Source organism: Salmo trutta, unplaced genomic scaffold (assembly GCF_901001165.1).
Source record: "Salmo trutta unplaced genomic scaffold, fSalTru1.1, whole genome shotgun sequence".
Lineage (NCBI taxonomy): Eukaryota > Metazoa > Chordata > Actinopteri > Salmoniformes > Salmonidae > Salmo > Salmo trutta.
The window spans coordinates 264,529-284,827 of record NW_021823319.1 but is presented as its reverse complement, the minus strand read 5'-3'; the positions used below and the strand labels follow the sequence as shown (position 1 = coordinate 284,827).

The 20,299-nt window shown below is 42.8% G+C and overlaps 1 protein-coding gene across 1 annotated transcript in view; it reads right to left on the bottom strand.

The window, feature by feature from the left end:
• Nucleotides 1-20,299, bottom strand: part of LOC115190095 (ryanodine receptor 2) — a 222,833-nt gene that overhangs the window by 28,425 nt on the left and 174,109 nt on the right. Inside the window, exons 55-64 of the mRNA XM_029748570.1 lie at nucleotides 18,530-18,664; nucleotides 16,543-16,655; nucleotides 15,250-15,346; nucleotides 12,093-12,199; nucleotides 11,003-11,054; nucleotides 10,212-10,262; nucleotides 7,839-7,938; nucleotides 6,522-6,601; nucleotides 3,726-3,802; nucleotides 3,543-3,616 (exon numbers count right to left, since the gene is read on the bottom strand). Of these exons, the coding sequence (XP_029604430.1) occupies nucleotides 3,543-3,616; nucleotides 3,726-3,802; nucleotides 6,522-6,601; nucleotides 7,839-7,938; nucleotides 10,212-10,262; nucleotides 11,003-11,054; nucleotides 12,093-12,199; nucleotides 15,250-15,346; nucleotides 16,543-16,655; nucleotides 18,530-18,664 (886 nt within the window). The remainder of the gene's footprint in view (nucleotides 1-3,542; nucleotides 3,617-3,725; nucleotides 3,803-6,521; nucleotides 6,602-7,838; nucleotides 7,939-10,211; nucleotides 10,263-11,002; nucleotides 11,055-12,092; nucleotides 12,200-15,249; nucleotides 15,347-16,542; nucleotides 16,656-18,529; nucleotides 18,665-20,299) is intronic.

Here is a 20,299-nt window from a genome sequence, read left to right as displayed (position 1 = left end):
GTTTCAGTAGCTATTTTGTTTAAAATAAAAATGTTTAACTAGGCAAGTCGGTTAAGAACAAATTCTTATTTATAATGAAGGCCTGCCTGGGAACAGTGAGAGACAGTCACCTCTTCTCTCTTTCAGGGGCAGAACGACAGATTTTTACCTTGTCAGTTTGGGGATTCAATCTAGCAACCTTTCTGGTTACTGGCCCAACGCTCTAACCACAATAGTGGACTTTGCGGTTAGCCTTCAAAATAAAAAGTCTAAATGAAAGTGATGCAAATGAATACACAACAGTGGAATCATGCCATAATAAGAATAGATAATACTAAACTAGTTTGGAAAGTTCTTATATAAATTCAACAAAAGACAATAATTTGTTAATTTGACAAAAATCTGTTGAAATCACACTGGATATATTACACTTTAGAATTGCATTGGGAGTCTTATTTCACTGTACAGCCTTAACTATGGATTATTTCACTGTACAGTCTTACCTATGGATTATTTCCCTGTATAGCCTTACCTATGGATTATTTCACTGTACATCCTTACCTATGGATTATTTCCCTGTACATCCTTACCTATGGATTATTTCACTGTACAGCCTTACCTATGGATTATTTCCCTGTATAGCCTTACCTATGGATTCTTTCCCTGTACATCCTTACCTATGGATTATTTCACTGTACAGCCATACCTATGGATTATTTCCCTGACCAGCCTTACCTATGGATTATTTCCCTGACCAGCTTTATCTATGGATTATTTCACTGTACAGCCTTACCTATGGATTATTTCCCTGTACAGCCTTACCTATGGATTATTTCACTGTACAGCCTTACCTATGGATTATTTCACTGTACAGCCTTACCTATGGATTATTTCACTGTACAGCCTTACCTATGGATTATTTCCCTGTACAGCCTTACCTATGGATTATTTCCCTGTACAGCCTTACCTATGGATTATTGCACTGTACAGCCTTACCTATGGATTATTTCACTGTTACAGCCTTACCTATGGATTATTTCCCTGTACAGCCTTACCTATGGATTATTTCCCTGTACAGCCTTACCTATGGATTATATCCCTGTACAGCCTTACCTATGGATTGTTTCCCTGTACAGCCTTACCTATGGATTGTTTCACTGTACAGCCTTACCTATGGATTATTTCCCTGTACAGCCTTACCTATGGATTGTGGATCAATGACATGGGGTATCAGTCTACTCAGTGACACCCAGAGAACATTAGCATCGTAGCTCTTATTGTGAGACTCTGAAACAACTGTGAATTGAGCCACATTCATTGTACCAGTCCACCTACTATGTATTGAACACGATTCCAGAGAGAAAAACAATACAACGTGGATGTTTTGGAGCCTGATATCTCTGAGGAGGACTTTGGGAAAAAGCACTTGGGTACTGAGTAGACTGATACTCCATTTCATTGCTTCACAATCCAACACTCCAGCTTCGTTTAAACAGTATCTAGTCTACATATGGCATGATTCCACCAATTGTAACCTTCTGCATCACTTTCAAATAGGGACTTTTATTTTGAAGGCGAAACGCAAATTCCACTATTGCGGCTAGCTTCAAAACCGGCCCGGTCAAGCCATTACTACCCACATGAAGCTAGCTGGCTGCTTATAAGGTTCGTTTTGGCCAACAGGGTTAAGTAGCTGGCTAGCTAGTTATTTCAATAGGAGAACAACAAGTAGCTACCTAGCTAATACTTACTCACATGAATTCCTAAATCATTGCTAAGAATATTGAAAAATGATTGCAGTTTCTACTGGTCATTGTTTTCAGGCTGGATGTGTCGGTGCTAGCTAAGTACCAAGCTAAAGCTAGCTAGCTACCCCAGAAGTTGCTAATAACATCTGTATCAAATATTTTTTATTTCAAATGCTCACTCAGATGTTTTCCCATTCGGTGGAATAGACGGCGCGTTATTACCAACGCGGTCCTGTACAGATTTGACAGTGACACTTGAAGCGTCCAATAGTGTTATTTGACTGTTATCTTTTTTTTGACACGCAAAGAACCCAAACGGCGTTCCAAAGAGAATTTAGAAAAGAGAATTTAGAACAAGAAAAGAGTTGGTCAGAGTTCTAGAAGACTGCACATTGTAGAGAATTTAGAACAAGAAAAAAGTTGGTCAGAGTTCTAGAAGACTGCACATTATAGAGAATTTAAAACAGGAGAAGAGTTGGTCAGAGTTCTAGAAGACTGCACATTGTAGAGAATTTAGAACAGGAGAAGAGTTGGTCAGAGTTCTAGAAGACTGCACATTGTAGAGAATTTAGAACAGGAGAAGAGTTGGTCAGAGTTCTAGAAGACTGCACATTGTAGAGAATTTAGAAAGGGTATTATGACTAAACAATTGGTTGATCATTCATAAAAACACCCCCCCCCCCCCCCCCCTAAAAAAAATAAACTGGATTCCGTTTCAATCAAGTAGTGGCAACGTGTGTGATCCACTATGAAACATTTTGTATTGAAATGAGGGAGAGAAAACTAAACCAAAAAAAAAGAGCAAAATGCTTACATTTCATCTACTGCATATGAGAAGTAATATAGAAATATAAACCAGGAAGGAAGTGCCATAAAAACAGTAAGCACAGCAGAGTGTATGACAAAAAAAAACGTCCACATGCCACTCTTCCTACTAACATTAACAATGATGATTTTGAAGGTTTTATTTTTGTCACAAAAAAACAATCAAATTTATACGAAGTTTTGCAATGATTAGCAATTGTTTTTTGTTTCTTCAGTTAAACCCTGTGGCTCCACTGATTTGCTCTCTGCTTGTGCTTATTGACTTGCGTATGAGATTAGCTTTGTTGTCAATGTATCCTTTAAAAAAAACGTTTTGTCAAAGAGAAAAAAACAGGGAATTTGTTCCTACACTGCCTGACTAGCATATTGGAAAAGCGCTCTATAAATGACCACCAACTCTGATTAACTCTTAGAAGTGTCGTCCACCCGTTCAGCCTTTGAATACAACATTGACCACAACACAGGTAGAATGTGGCACCCACAGACAACACATGGAGGGTTAGTAAATAACTGAAGAGTAACAGAAGACATGTGACGTGTACACCAGGAAATGAAAAAAGTGATTATTGCACGTAGACAGAGATACAGGAGACGTTGTATTTTCAGTGGTCACGTGGCAAATCCAACATAACTTCCTGTTCAGTCAATGTGATGACAAAACAAAAAAGGAAACAAAAAAAAAACCAGGATGAATTTCGACAAGGTATTCTCACAAAGCACAACTACAACACGGTATATATTAAACACGTCTAAAAAATATATGTAACTTAAATATCTTATATATATATAATACGTATATGTTTAATCTTCTATTATGTCCATGTATGTTCTGATATGATACCATTCTTTCCCTCTTTAATACTGAATATATTGTGAAGACATTATGGTGGTGAACTCTCCCATAATCAGCATGTGTTGTGCAGAGACAGTAAGATATTACCTTTAATAACAGTTCCATAATGTTTCTACCTGTCAGTGGTTAGTATATACCTGATCCCTCCTCTGTCACCATGCCCAGTCCCTCTGCTTTATTCTGCCGCTCAAACGCATTCAGGTCTAGAACACTGGAACAGAGAGACAGAGAGGGTTTAATGACACATTTACGCGCCGTACGCTCCACCAGAATGGAGCGAGCGAGCGACTAGAGGTTATTAAGGAGGGTACACCCAGTACCTGCATGACTGCATCAGACCAGCCAGACTCTGGAAGAAGCCCACATCCTTCTTGTCTTTCAGGTAGTCCAGCATTTTCTGTCAGAGAGAAACACAGAGACATGAGAGAGTAAACACTACAGAGACATGAGAGACATGAGAGAGTAAACACTACAGAGACGAGAGAGTAAACACTACAGAGACACAGAGACGAGAGAGTAAACACTACAGAGACACAGAGACATGAGAGAGTAAACACTACAGAAACAGAGAGACATGAGAGAGTAAACACTACAGAAACATGAGAGAGTTAACACTACAGAGACATGAGAGAGTAAACACTACAGAGACACAGAGACATGAGAGAGTAAACACTACAGAGACATGAGAGAGTAAACACTACAGAAACACAGAGATATGAGAGAGTAAACACTACAGAGACATGAGAGAGTAAACACTACAGAAACACAGAGATATGAGAGAGTAAACACTACAGAGACATGAGAGAGTAAACACTACAGAAACACAGAGACATGAGAGAGTAAACACTACAGAGACACAGAGACATGAGAGAGTAAACACTACAGAAACATGAGAGAGTAAACACTACAGAGACATGAGAGAGTAAACACTACAGAGACATGAGAGAGTAAACACTACAGAGACACAGAGATATGAGAGAGTAAACACTACAGAGACATGAGAGAGTAAACACTACAGAAACACAGACACATGAGAGAGTAAACACTACAGAGACAAAGAGACATGAGAGAGTAAACACTACAGAGACACAGACACATGAGAGAGTAAACACTACAGAGACACAGAGACATGAGAGAGTAAACACTACAGAGACATGAGAGAGTAAACACTACAGAAACACAGACACATGAGAGAGTAAACACTACAGAGACATGAGAGAGTAAATACTACAGAGACATGAGAGAGTAAACACTACAGAAACACAGAGACATGAGAGAGTAAACACTACAGAGACATGAGAGAGTAAACACTACAGAGACACAGAGATATGAGAGAGTAAACACTACAGAGACATGAGTGAGTAAACACTACAGAGACATGAGAGAGTAAACACTACAGAAATACAGAGACATGAGAGAGTAAACACTACAGAAACACAGAGACATGAGAGAGTAAACACTACAGAGACATGAGAGAGTAAACACTACAGAGACATGAGAGAGTAAACACTACAGAAACACAGAGATATGAGAGAGTAAACACTACAGAGACATGAGAGAGTAAACACTACAGAGACGAGAGAGTAAACACTACAGAGACATGAGAGAGTAAACACTACAGAAACACAGAGATATGAGAGAGTAAACACTACAGAAACACAGAGACATGAGAGAGTAAACACTACAGAGACACAGACATGAGAGAGTAAACACTACAGAGACATGAGAGTGTAAACACTACAGAAACACAGAGACATGAGAGAGTAAACACTACAGAGACATGAGAGAGTAAACACTACAGAAACACAGAGACATGAGAGAGTAAACACTACAGAGACATGAGAGAGTAAACACTACAGAGACACAGAGACATGAGAGAGTAAACACTACAGAAACACAGAGACATGAGAAAGTAAACAATACAGAGACATGACAGAGTAAACACTACAGAAACACAGAGACATGAGAGAGTAAACACTACAGAGACAAAGAGACATGAGAGAGTAAACACTACAGAGACATGAGAGAGTAAACACTACAGAGACATGAGATAGTAAACACTACAGAAACACAGCAGACTAGAAACACAAACTACCGATTCTAAAAGTAAATATAAATAAAGTGACTGATGGTAGATTGATACAGTTTAATGGTAGATACCAGGTCAACAAGTGACTGATGGTAGATTGATGCAGTCTAATGGTAGATACCAGGTCAGTAAGTGACTGATGGTAGATTGATACAGTTTAATGGTAGATACCAGGTCAGTAAGTGACTGATGGTAGATTGATACAGTTTAATGGTAGATACCAGGTCAATAAGTGACTGATGGTAGATTGATACAGTTTAATGGTAGATACCAGGTCAGTAAGTGACTGATGGTAGATTGATACAGTTTAATGGTAGATACCAGGTCAATAAGTGACTGATGGTAGATTGATACAGTTTAATGGTAGATACCAGGTCAATAAGTGACTGATGGTAGATTGATACAGTTTAATGGTAGATACCAGGTCAATAAGTGACTGATGGTAGATTGATACAGTTTAATGGTAGATACCAGGTCAGTAAGTGACTGATGGTAGATTGATACAGTTTAATGGTAGATACCAGGTCAGTAAGTGACTGATGGTAGATTGATACAGTTTAATGGTAGATACCAGGTCAATAAGTGACTGATGGTAGATTGATACAGTTTAATGGTAGATACCAGGTCAATAAGTGACTGATGGTAGATTGATACAGTTTAATGGTAGATACCAGGTCAATAAGTGACTGATGGTAGATTGATACAGTTTAATGGTAGATACCAGGTCAGTAAGTGACTGATGGTAGATTGATACAGTTTAATGGTAGATACCAGGTCAATAAGTGACTGATGGTAGATTGATGCAGTCTAATGGTAGATACCAGGTCAATAAGTGACTGATGGTAGATTGATACAGTTTAATGGTAGATACCAGGTCAATAAGTGACTGATGGTAGATTGATACAGTTTAATGGTAGATACCAGGTCAATAAGTGACTGATGGTAGATTGATACAGTTTAATGGTAGATACCAGGTCAGTAAGTGACTGATGGTAGATTGATACAGTCTAATGGTAGATAGACCTACCTGCTGAACAGTAGAGTTGCCTCCATTGAGGACAGCGATCCCCAGCTTCAGAGTAGAGGCCACCATGGGACCCATCTCACCTGGTGGAGAATAGAACACCGTCATACTAGGTATAGTACGTCACAATGTAGCTACCTACCTACTGCGGACAGATCTCTGCTTTACTGTGAGAGTTATGGTCACTAAGATGTCCGACGTATTCATCACACATGGCTGCTCTTTCCATGACATAGACTGACCAGGTGAATCCAGGTGAATGTAGCTACCTACCTACTGTGGACAGATCTCTGCTTTACTGTGAGAGTTATGGTCACTAAGATGTCCGACGTATTCATCACACATGGCTGCTCTTTCCATGACAGACTGATCAGGTGAATCCAGGTGAATGTAGCTACCTACCTACTGTGGACAGACCTCTGCTTTACTGTGAGAGTTATGGTCACTAAGATGTCCGACGTATTCATCACACATGGCTGCTCTTTCCATGACATAGACTGACCAGGTGAATCCAGGTGAATGTAGCTACCTACCTACTGCGGACAGATCTCTGCTTTACTGTGAGAGTTATGGTCACTAAGATGTCCGACGTATTCATCACACATGGCTGCTCTTTCCATGACAGACTGATCAGGTGAATGTAGCTACCTACATACTGCGGACAGATCTCTGCTTTACTGTGAGAGTTATGGTCACTAAGATGTCCGACGTATTCATCACACATGGCTGCTCTTTCCATGACATAGACTGATCAGGTGAATCCAGGTTAAAGCTATGATCCCTTATTGATGTCACTTGTTAAATCCACTTCAATCAGTGTAGATGAAGGGGGAGGAGACGGGTTAAAGAAGGATTTTTAAGACTGGAGACAATTGAGACATGGATTGTGTATGTGTGCCATTCAGAGGGTGAATGGGCAAGACTAAAGATTTAAGGGTCTTTGAACGGGGTGTGGTAGTAGGTACCAGGCGCACCAGTTGGTGTCAAGAACTGCAACGCTGCTGGGTTTTTCACGCTCAACAGTTTCCTGTGTGTATGCAGAATGGTCCAACACCCAAAGGACATCCAGCCAACTAGACACAACTGTGGGAAGCATTAGAGTCAACATGGACCAGCATCCCCTGTGTCACGCTTTCGACACCTTGTAGAGTCCACGACCCAACGAATCGAGGCTGTTCTGAAGGAAGGTGTTCCTAATGTTCTGAGAGCCGAAAGGCATGGGGGGGGGCGGTGCATCGACTGAATATTAGGAAGGTGTTCCTAATGTTTTGTCCACTCAGTGTACATCCTGTTTATATCCATTCTACTCAGAGAGCTTACCTTTGCTGGCGCTGATAGTCTGCAGCACCATCTCCGCAGCACCTCGGTCGTGTAACCTGGCCTGCTGATATAACAGCTTCTGTTTCTCCATCTCTTTTTCCTGCAGAATGGAGGAAGAGGAGGAAGAGGAGGAAGAGGAGGAAGAGGAAGAGGAGAGAGACCTGAGAGACAGCACCTTCCTGTCCTATCAGACCGCCATGTGCCCATCGGGCTATAAGACACTCACAGCACCCTGGAGGTGAAGACTTACTGGGCTCCTGTACCAGGTTCGAGATAACCTTCCGTAGGTGTTTTCTATAAATGTCTCTCAAATTGAATTCAGGATGATTTCACCAGTGTTGATAATTCCTGTTGAGGACTAATATATTACAATATCGCAACTCATAACCACAGGGCCCCACATTGGCTAGTTAAGACTACAGAGGGCTTGGAGCTTGGAGCTGGATGGGAGCAGGCAGTCTGTCTGTGTGTTAGTACAGTGAGGTGACTGTAAGCTCAGTGCTGAGGGACATGAGACAGATAGACAAAGGGGGACAGTGTCATGTCTCCAGCACACCCACTGAAACAGTGACAACCAAACAGCAGGAACCACTCTGCCTGACTGAGGGAACAGCATAGCAGGGAGAGCTACAGGGGCCCAGGCTTGGCTGCTTCCCCCACTTTCCATCTGAGCTACAGCAGAAGAATACAAGGGGGGATGGAAGAGCTCGGAAAGCAAGATGGCCGCTCTCCTAATGTTGGCTTTTTTGTTTTTTTACAGTGTTGAAAAAACCCAGGGAGCGAGAAGGGCGGAATGAACGATATGAATGAAGAACCTTCAAAAAGGAACATGAAAACAGAAATACTCGGAAAAGGAAACAAGATGCAAAATCAACGGAAACAGTTGTTTTAAGAACTTTGTTACCAGAGATTCTTCCTCCTTCTTGGCAATTTTGTTCCTTAAACCTTTGCTTATATCACGCTGGGGAAACAGAATGGCATCATTTCACAGTGCACGGATCCACACCCACCTCCGCTATACTCAGAAAATAGAAAAACCTACTAGAAAATGATGGTGAAAAGATTGGTGTAATAAGGACAAGATGTCTGAGTGGTGCCAAAGAAACAGCCGTGAGCAGCCTACTGAAAGCCATGCTGATTAGCATCATCAGTGTTTATGAGGTGTCTCTCTGCGTGATCACAAAAAATAAAAAAAACAAAACCGACACGAGGAGAAAAATATAGATTTACACAATGTTCCATTACAACAGGGGCGCCAGAGCGGCGCAGCAGGTCTAAGGCACTGCATCTCAGTGCTACAGGCGTCATTACAGACGTCCTGGTTAGATTCCGGGCTGTATCACAACCCGGCCGTGATCGGGAGTTCCAAAGGGTCGGCGCACAATTGGCCCGGCGTCGTCCGGGTTTGACCGGGGTTAGGCCGTCATTGTAAATAAAAATGTTGTTCTTATTAACTGAGTTGACTAGTTAAATAAAGGTTAAATAAATAAAATAAAAAATGTTGTCAATCTATGGTAAATTACACCAGGTATGAGAAAGAAGAGACATATCATCATCGTCTGACTGGTACGATAACCTGAGATCCACAAGTCTCCCATTAATGTCAATGAACGATGTGTGAGAAAGTTTGACTTGCACAAGATTGTGTCAACTCTGAGAGAAGACTCTACGTGCCATCTCTTCAGGGGTCATTATCTCAACAGAGAAGACTCTAGTTGCCATCTCTTCAGGGGTCATTATCTCAACTCCAAGAGAAGACTCTACGTGCCATCTCTTCAGGGGTCATTATCTCAACAGAGAAGACTCTACGTGCCATCTCTTCAGGGGTCATTATCTCAACAGAGAAGACTCTACGTGTCATCTCTTCAGGGGTCATTATCTCAACAGAGAAGACTACGTGCCATCTCTTCAGGGGTCATTATCTCAACAGAGAAGACTCTACGTTTCATCTCTTCAGGGGTCATTATCTCAACAGAGAAGACTCTACGTTTCATCTCTTCAGGGGTCATTATCTCAACAGAGAAGACTCTACGTGCCATCTCTTCAGGGATCATTATCTCAACAGAGAAGACTCTACGTTTCATCTCTTCAGGGGTCATTATCTCAACAGAGAAGACTCTACGTGCCATCTCTTCAGGGATCATTATCTCAACAGAGAAGACTCTATGTTTCATCTCTTCAGGGATCATTATCTCAACTCCAAGAGAAGACTCTACGTGCCATCTCTTCAGCGGTCATTTAAAAGCTGCCTGCAAGCCATGGGAAACGAAATAACCCACATTTTAAAAGACGGCACCCTCTTTTTAAAATGCTTCTGGGGAGGGATGGGCAAAAGTTAAATGGGTTGGACGGGGTTCAACATAAGATACCTACTTCAAAACTCTTCACCTCCTCTCCATCCTCATCCTCTTCATCATGACAGCTCTGGTGGAGAAATGATGATACAGAAAGAGAAAGAATTCACATCCAATCAAATCAACCAAGCGATCGGCCAATCAAATAATAAATCAATCAACCAATGAAGTGATCGGGGCCAATCAAAGTAATTGATGAATCAGTAGAAAAACATCATGGATTGGCTATGAGGACTGGCCACCCATCATAGCCTGGTTCCTCTCCACCCAGCACAGCCAGAAGAGGACTGGCCACCCATCATAGCCTGGTTCCTCTCCACCCAGCACAGCCAGAAGAGGACTGGCCCCCCCTCATAGCCTGGTTCCTCTCCACCCAGCACAGCCAGAAGAGGACTGACCACCCCTCATAGCCTGGTTCCTCTCCACCCAGCACAGCCAGAAGAGGACTGGCCCCCCCTCATAGCCTGGTTCCTCTCCACCCAGCACAGCCAGAAGAGGACTGGCCACCCCTCATAGCCTGGTTCCTCTCCACCCGGCACAGCCAGAAGAGGACTGGCCACCCCTCATAGCCTGGTTCCTCTCCACCCAGCACAGCCAGAAGAGGACTGGCCACCCATCATAGCCTGGTTCCTCTCTAGGTTTCTTCCTAGGTTCTGGCCTTTCTAGGGAGGTTTTTCCTAGCCACCGTGCTTCTACACCTGCATTACTTGCTGTTTGGTGTTTTAGGCTGGGTTTCTGTACAGCACTTTGCATCAGCTGATGTAAGAAGAAGGGCTTTATAAATAAATGTAATTAGATTTGAACTGGTACCTTAGCCATAATGTCAGCATAGGCCATGTAGAGAATATCCTCTTCCAGTTTACTGCAACATAGATTAGATAACGTCATTATTATTGTACCATAAACCTAGTAGTAGTAGAATTAGGAAGGTTCTGAGAACATCATGTCGACATCAGATCCCCTGTAATGGAAGTGTTACTACTACCAGTATCAGTAACAGCCATGGTATTACTACGGTTTTACACCACCTGGTAGAGAGTATGATGTAGCATATAGAAAGTGTTACAGTCATGGTATTACTACGGTTTTACACCACCTGGTAGAGAGTATGATGTAGCATATAGAAAGTGTTACAGTCCGGGTATTACTACGGTTTTACACCACCAAGTAGAGAGTATGATGTAGCATATAGAAAGTGTTACAGTCATGGAATTACTACGGTTTTACACCACCTGGTAGAGAATATGATGTAGAATATAGAAAGTGTTACAGTCCGGGTATTACTACGGTTTTACACCACCTGGTAGAGAGTATGATGTAGAATATAGAAAGTGTTACAGTCCGGGTATTACTACGGTTTTACACCACCTGGTAGAGAGTATAATGTAGCATATAGAAAGTGTTACAGTCATGGAATTACTACGGTTTTACACCACCTGGTAGAGAGTATAATGTAGCATATAGAAAGTGTTACAGTCCGGGTATTACTATAGTTTACTAGGACCAGCTACAGAGCAGCGATACCCACCACTATAAAGGAAACATTACTAGCATCACTATTAGTTACAGTCTTGGTATGACTATAGTTTACTAGGACCAGCTACAGAGCAGAGATACCCACCACTATAAAGGAAACATTACTAGCATCACTCTTAGTTACAGTTTTGGTATGACTATAGTTTACTAGGACCAGCTACAGAGCAGAGATACCCACCACTATAAAGGAAACATTACTAGCATCACTCTTAGTTACAGTTTTGGTATGACTATAGTTTACTAGGACCAGCTACAGAGCAGAGATACCCACCACTATAAAGGAAACATTACTAGCATCACTCTTAGTTACAGTTTTGGTATGACTATAGTTTACTAGGACCAGCTACAGAGCAGAGATACCCACCACTTCTCAGTCAGGGCCGTCCTACTGAATAACTGTATGAGCTGATGAAGAGGATCGATCCTCTTGGCTCCCTCATCTTCTTCAGGAGGCTCCTCTCCTCCCGGTCTCTGTGAAGACAGAATAACAAAACGAAAAAAAAAAATTGGTTCCTCACAATCCACAAACGTCAAATCTCTTCCTTACAGAGTCTTCCAGTCTACACTAATTCAACACAGGTAACACTCTCAAGTCTCAAACACAAACAGGAGCTCTGAAAAGCATCACATCATCTTTCTGGGAACAAATGTGTGTTATGAACACTACTATATAGAGACCAGCATCAGTGATGAATATATAAACACTACTCCCCTAGAGACCAGCACCAGTGATGAATATATAAACACTACTCCCCTAGAGACCAGCACCAGTGATGAATATATAAACACTACTATATAGAGACCAGCACCAGTGATGAATATATAAACACTACTATATAGAGACCAGCACCAGTGATGAATATATAAACACTACACCCCTAGAGACCAGCACCAGTGATGAATATATAAACACTACTCCCCTAGAGACCAGCACCAGTGATGAATATATAAACACTACTCCCCTAGAGACCAGCACCAGTGATGAATATATAAACACTACTATATAGAGACCAGCACCAGTGATGAATATATAAACACTACTATATAGAGACCAGCACCAGTGATGCATATATAAACACTACTATATAGAGACCAGCACCAGTGATGAATATATAAACACTACTCCCCTAGAGACCAGCACCAGTGATGAATATATAAACACTACTATATAGAGACCAGCACCAGTGATGAATATATAAACACTACTATATAGAGACCAGCACCAGTGATGAATATATAAACACTACTCCCCTAGAGACCAGCACCAGTGATGAATATATAAACACTACTATATAGAGACCAGCACCAGTGATGAATATATACACACTACACCCCTAGAGACCAGCACCAGTGATGAATATATAAACACTACTCCCCTAGAGACCAGCACCAGTGATGAATATATAAACACTACTATATAGAGACCAGCACCAGTGATGAATATATAAACACTACTCCCCTAGAGACCAGCACCAGTGATGAATATATAAACACTACTCCCCTAGAGACCAGCACCAGTGATGAATATATAAACACTACTCCCCTAGAGACCAGCACCAGTGATGAATATATAAACACTACTATATAGCGACCAGCACCAGTGATGAATATATAAACACTACTCCCCTAGAGACCAGCCCCTAGAGACCAGCACCAGTGATGAATATATAAACACTAGTATATAGAGACCAGCACCAGTGATGAATATATAAACACTACTCCCCTAGAGAATTAATTCCAGGTACCTCTCTCTAGTCTCCACCACATAGTTTATTCTAGGTAACTCTCTCTAGTCTCCTCCACATAGTTTATTCCAGGTACCTCTCTCTAGTTTATTCCAGGTACCTCTCTCTAGTCTCCACCACATAGTTTATTCCAGGTAACTCTCTCTAGTCTCCTCCACATAGTTTATTCCAGGTACCTCTCTCTAGTTTATTCCAGGTACCTCTCTCTAGTCTCCACCACATAGTTTATTCCAGGTACCTCTCTCTAGTCTCCTCCATATAGTTTATTCCAGGTACCTCTCTCTAGTCTCGACCACATAGTTTATTCCAGGTACCTCTCTCTAGTCTCCTCCATATAGTTTATTCCAGGTACCTCTCTCTAGTCTCCTCCACATAGTTTATTCTAGGTACCTCTCTCTAGTCTCCTCCACATAGTTTATTCCAGGTAACTCTCTCTAGTTTATTCCAGGTACCTCTCTCTAGTCTCCTCCATATAGTTTATTCCAGGTACCTCTCTCTAGTCTCCTCCACATAGTTTATTCTAGGTAACTCTCTCTAGTTTATTCCAGGTAACTCTCTCTAGTTTATTCCAGGTACCTCTCTCTAGTTTATTCCAGGTACCTCTCTCTAGTTTATTCCAGGTACCTCTCTCTAGTCTCCTCCACATAGTTTATTCCAGGTAACTCTCTCTAGTTTATTCCAGGTACCTCTCTCTAGTTTATTCCAGGTACCTCTCTCTAGTTTATTCCAGGTACCTCTCTCTAGTTTATTCCAGGTACCTCTCTCTAGTTTATTCCAGGTACCTCTCTCTAGTTTATTCCAGGTACCTCTCTCTAGTTTATTCCAGGTACCTCTCTCTAGTTTATTCCAGGTACCTCTCTCTAGTTTATTCCAGGTACCTCTCTCTAGTTTATTCCAGGTACCTCTCTCTAGTCTCCACCACAAAAGGAGCTGAGCATAACATCAAGAGGTCTTCCTTCCCTCCGTTGCATTGAGAGGAAATTCCCAGAAACGTTATCTGAAAAGGAATGCATCGTTGACTGCTTTTGTTTTGTAAACAATAGTCTGTTTCTTTGCGCTTTCAGAAAAATAAATCACTTCGCCCACAATGAATGCTGGGTATTGGAGCCTGGTTAATCCAATCGTGACTTCATTTCAAACCGAGAGTTCTATGTCTGTGTGGCCGTGATCAGAATATAAAATCGATGCTCCGCAGCAACATGTGGACATGGGTTTGTGTGCAGGCAGGAAAAATAGCATCAACACAATAACATGTCATTAGACACAGGAATTCCCTGCTGTGTGATTTCCCACAGAGCGTTCCTGAATTCACACATTAATGGAGGAACACATACAGGTCCTCTATGAGCTTATCAATGAAAAAACCTTACAGCCAGGTCCTCTATGAGCTTATCAATGAAGAAACCTTACAGCCAGGTCCTCTATGAGCTTATCAATGAAGAAACCTTACAGCCTGGTCCTCTATGAGCTTATCAATGAAGGAACACTTACAGCCTGGTCCTCTATGAGCTTATCAATGAAGAAACCTTACAGCCAGGTCCTCTATGAGCTTATCAATGAAGAAACCTTACAGCCAGGTCCTCTATGAGCTTATCAATGAAGAAACACTTACAGCCTGGTCCTCTATGAGCTTATCAATGAAGGAACACTTACAGCCAGGTCCTCTATGAGCTTATCAATGGAGGAACACTTACAGCCAGGTCCTCTATGAGCTTATCAATGAAGAAACACATACAGCCTGGTCCTCTATGAGCTTATCAATGGGGAAACACTTACAGCCAGGTCCTCTATGAGCTTATCCTCAAAGTAGTGCTCCTCAGTCTCAATCCAGGACTTCTCATATCCCTGTAGAAACAGGTTGACCGCCCGGTGCCTGATGGGGGACATAGAGAAGTCATCAGAGGTGAATGGATGAATGGGAGAGAGAGAAGTCTATCCTGGACAGGGACTAGCAGTTAGACAGTGATCCTTTAAAAAACTGCACAGAACAGGAAGTCTATCCTGGACAGGAACTAGCAGTTGGACAGTGATCCTTTAAAAAACTGCACAGAACAGGAAGTCTATCCTGGACAGGAACTAGCAGTTGGACAGTGATCCTTTATAAAACTGCACAGAACAGGAAGTCTATCCTGGACAGGAACTAGCAGTTGGACAGTGATCCTTTATAAAACTGCACAGAACAGGAAGTCTATCCTGGACAGGAACTAGCAGTTGGACAGTGATCCTTTATAAAACTGCACAGAACAGGAAGTCTATCCTGGACAGGGACTAGCAGTTAGACAGTGATCATTTATAAAACTGCACAGAACAGGAAGTCTATCCTGGACAGGGACTAGCAGTTAGACAGTGATCCTTTATAAAACTGCACAGAACAGGAAGTCTATCCTGGACAGGAACTAGCAGTTAGACAGTGATCCTTTATAAAACTGCACAGAACAGGAAGTCTATCCTGGACAGGGACTAGCAGTTGGACAGTGATCCTTTATAAAACTGCACAGAACAGGAAGTCTATCCTGGACAGGGACTAGCAGTTAGACAGTGATCCTTTATAAAACTGCACAGAACAGGAAGTCTATCCTGGACAGGGACTAGCAGTTGGACAGTGATCCTTTATAAAACTGCACAGAACAGGAAGTCTATCCTGGACAGGGACTAGCAGTTAGACAGTGATCCTTTATAAAACTGCACAGAACAGGAAGTCTATCCTGGACAGGAACTAGCAGTTAGACAGTGATCCTTTATAAAACTGCACAGAACAGGGTTTTCTGAAGACGTACTGCTGAGGCCCTTTGATTCACCAGGAGATAAAAGGAATATGTTTACCTGGGTAAGTTAAGGTTAGGGTTAGTTAGGTAAGGCACGTGGAGCCATGTATACCTGGGTAAGTTAGGGTTAGTTAGGTAAGGCACGTGGAGCCATGTTTACCTGGGTAAGTTAGGGTTAGTTAGGTAAGGCACGTGGAGCCATGTATACCTGGGTAAGTTAGGGTTAGTTAGGTAAGGCACGTGGAGCCATGTTTACCTGGGTAAGTTAGGGTTAGTTAGGTAAGGCACGTGGAGCCATGTTTACCTGGGTAAGTTATACAACGGAGCCATTCTGAAACAGGCCACCACAGCCCTCTTCCTCTGTTTAGAGAGCAGCTTGTGCCACACAGCCTTCTTACTCCTTTGTGGATGTTCCACCTACAGGAAGAGGCATAATGTTACCAATTCACACAACTCAAACTCATTTCTAACAGGACTTCATCAGAGTTAAACCAAATATCAATGGAGAAATCTGGGATAACACGCTAGGGGTCAAACCATTTAACTGTAAAACCAAATCATGCATTGAAGAAGAAAAAAAATATTTATGAGGATATTAAAACTTCCTTTTGCTGAGATGGAAATGACCCTCAGCCCTGCAGGAAAGGGCACACCATCGTAAAATACCAATGTTGTCCCCAAAAGTACTTTCCTTTTGGATATTTATTAACATAATAGTGAGACGACTTCAGACCCGGGTCATGTGTATGTGTACCTGGGTAAGCACCTGGGTATGTGTACCTGGGTAAGCACCTGGGTATGTGTACCTGGGTAAGCACCTGGGTATGTGTACCTGGGTAAGCACCTGGGTATGTGTACCTGGGTAAGCACCTGGGTATGTGTACCTGGGTATGTGTACCTGGGTATGTGTACCTGGGTAAGCACCTGGTATGTGTACCTGGGTAAGCACCTGGGTATGTGTACCTGGGTAAGCACCTGGGTATGTGTACCTGGGTAAGCACCTGGGTATGTGTACCTGGGTAAGCACCTGGGTATGTGTACCTGGGTATGTGTACCCGGGTATGTGTACCTGGGTATGTGTACCTGGGTAAGCACCTGGTATGTGTACCTGGGTAAGCACCTGGGTATGTGTACCCGGGTAAGCACCTGGGTATGTGTACCCGGGTAAGCACCTGGGTATGTGTACCCGGGTAAGCACCTGGGTATGTGTACCTGGGTAAGCACCTGGGTATGTGTACCCGGGTAAGCACCTGGGTATGTGTACCTGGGTAAGCACCTGGGTATGTGTACCCGGGTAAGCACCTGGGTATGTGTACCTGGGTAAGCACCTGGGTATGTGTACCTGGGTAAGCACCTGGGTATGTGTACCTGGGTAAGCACCTGGGTATGTGTACCTGGGTAAGCACCTGGGTATGTGTACCCGGGTAAGCACCTGGGTATGTGTACCTGGGTAAGCACCTGGGTATGTGTACCCGGGTAAGCACCTGGGTATGTGTACCTGGGTAAGCACCTGGGTATGTGTACCTGGGTAAGCACCTGGGTATGTGTACCTGGGTAAGCACCTGGGTATGTGTACCTGGGTATGTGTACCCGGGTATGTGTACCTAGGTATGTGTACCTGGGTAAGCACCTGGTATGTGTACCTGGGTAAGCACCTGGGTATGTGTACCCGGGTAAGCACCTGGGTATGTGTACCTGGGTAAGCACCTGGGTATGTGTACCCGGGTAAGCACCTGGGTATGTGTACCTGGGTAAGCACCTGGGTATGTGTACCCGGGTAAGCACCTGGGTATGTGTACCTGGGTAAGCACCTGGGTATGTGTACCCGGGTAAGCACCTGGGTATGTGTACCTGGGTAAGCACCTGGGTATGTGTACCTGGGTAAGCACCTGGGTATGTGTACCTGGGTAAGCACCTGGGTATGTGTACCTGGGTAAGCACCTGGGTATGTGTACCCGGGTAAGCACCTGGGTATGTGTACCTGGGTAAGCACCTGGGTATGTGTACCCGGGTAAGCACCTGGGTATGTGTACCTGGGTAAGCACCTGGGTATGTGTACCTGGGTAAGCACCTGGGTATGTGTACCTGGGTAAGCACCAAACTGAGAAAAAAAACCTGACTGAGGGACTTTAATTTTTCCATGACAAAACGTTTTAAAATGTGACTATAAACCAAAGAAAACAGGCTGAAATAGGGACGGACTGCCTTGTTTTCTGTTACTTAACGTTTTTAAAAACGTTTTCCATTGCATGCCCTAATGAACATTGACCCTGATGTTTCCCAGAACCCACCTGGTCTAGATAGAAGAGGACGTGAGCGATGTCCAGGACTCTCTCTACAGTCTTCTCTGGGTCTGACGTGTCCTCACTCCTGTTGGGAAGGTCTTTATACAGAGCCATCTGCCAGCGGATAGCAGGGTCCTCCAGCTACACACACACACAGAGAGAGAGAGAATACATTATTGGGGTTGAGGAGAGACAGGAGGTATAAACATGTCTGAGGTCTGAGCAAGGCTATGTGATTTCACTGTGAGGGTTAGGGTTCGTTAACCTAAACAGGGACCAGGCTTTCTTTCCAACTCCTATAGTCATTGTTATACCAAAAAATATCAGCTGGCTTTTCAGCAGGAATCAAATCAAATCAAGCTTTATTTATACAGCACATTTCAGACATGGAATGCAACACAATGTGCTTCACAGGAAGAAAAGAAAAAAAGAAAAACAATGAAAATAAAACAACTAAAGAATAACAATAAAAACTGAACTAAAAAAAACAACCTAACAAAAGGCAAAGTTAAAAAGGTGTGTTTTAAGATCTATTTTTAATATGTCCACAGTTTCAGCCCCTCTCAGGTTCTCTGGCAGGCTATTCCAGAGGTAGGGGGCATAGTAACTAAAGGCTGCCTCTCCATGCCTCTTGGTCACCCTCAGGTTCTCTGGCAGGCTGGGGGTATAGTAACTAAAGGCTGTCTCTCTATGCCTCTTGGTCACCCTCAGGTTTTCTGGCAGGCTATTCCTGAGGCTGGGGGCATAGTAACTAAAGGCTGGGGGTATAGTAACTAAAGGCTGTCTCTCCATGCCTCTTGGTCCCCCTCAGGTTCTCTGGCAGGCTATTCCAGAGGTAGGGGGCATAATAACTAAAGGCTGTGTCTCCATGCCTCTTGGTCACCCTCAGGTTCTCTGGCAGGCTATTCCAGAGGCTGGGGGCATAGTAACTAAAGGCTGTGTCTCCATGCCTCTTGGTCACCCTCAGGTTCTCTGGCAGGCTAATCCAGAGGCTGGGGGCATAGTAACTAAAGGCTGGGGGCATAGTAACTAAAGGCTACCTCTTGGTTTTAGGCTTTGAGATAGTTAAAAGGCCAGAACCAGATGACCTGAGGGACCTACTGGGTACATAACTTAAAAGCATGTCTGACATGTATTAAAGTGCACAATTGTGGATTGATTTAAAAACCAATAGAAGAATCTTTAAATTAATTCTAAAACTGACAGGCAGCCGGTGCAGAGACCTTTAAAACCGGTGTAATGTGTTTTCTCCGTCTGGTCTTGGTCAGTACCCGTGCTGCAGCATTCTGTATGTTTTGCAGTTGACAAATGGCTTTCTTGGGTAGACCAGACAGGAGAGCATTGCTGTAGTCAAGCCTGCTAGTAATAAATGCATGGATGAGTCTCTCTGTATCAGCCCGAGAGAGAAACAGTCACACCTTGGAAATGTTCCTCAGGTGGTAAAAAGCTATTTTGGTCACATTCCTAATTGAAATTTAGTTCAGATTCTAAAATAACACCTAGGTTTTTTTTACCTGGTGTTTTATCTTTATTGCCCGTAAATTAAAATGTGAGGCCATATTCTCTCTCTGTGCTTTGGCTTCAACGATAAGTACCTCGAGCTGGAAGAAGTTGTGAGCCATCCAAGTATTTAAATCACTAATACAGTCTAATAATTTATCCGTGGACATAAAATCCTCTGGTGACACAAAAAATATAAAGTTGTGTATCGTCTGCGTAGCAGTGAAAAATCAATGCTGTGCTTTCTGATAACGCTGCCAAGGGGTAACGTATATA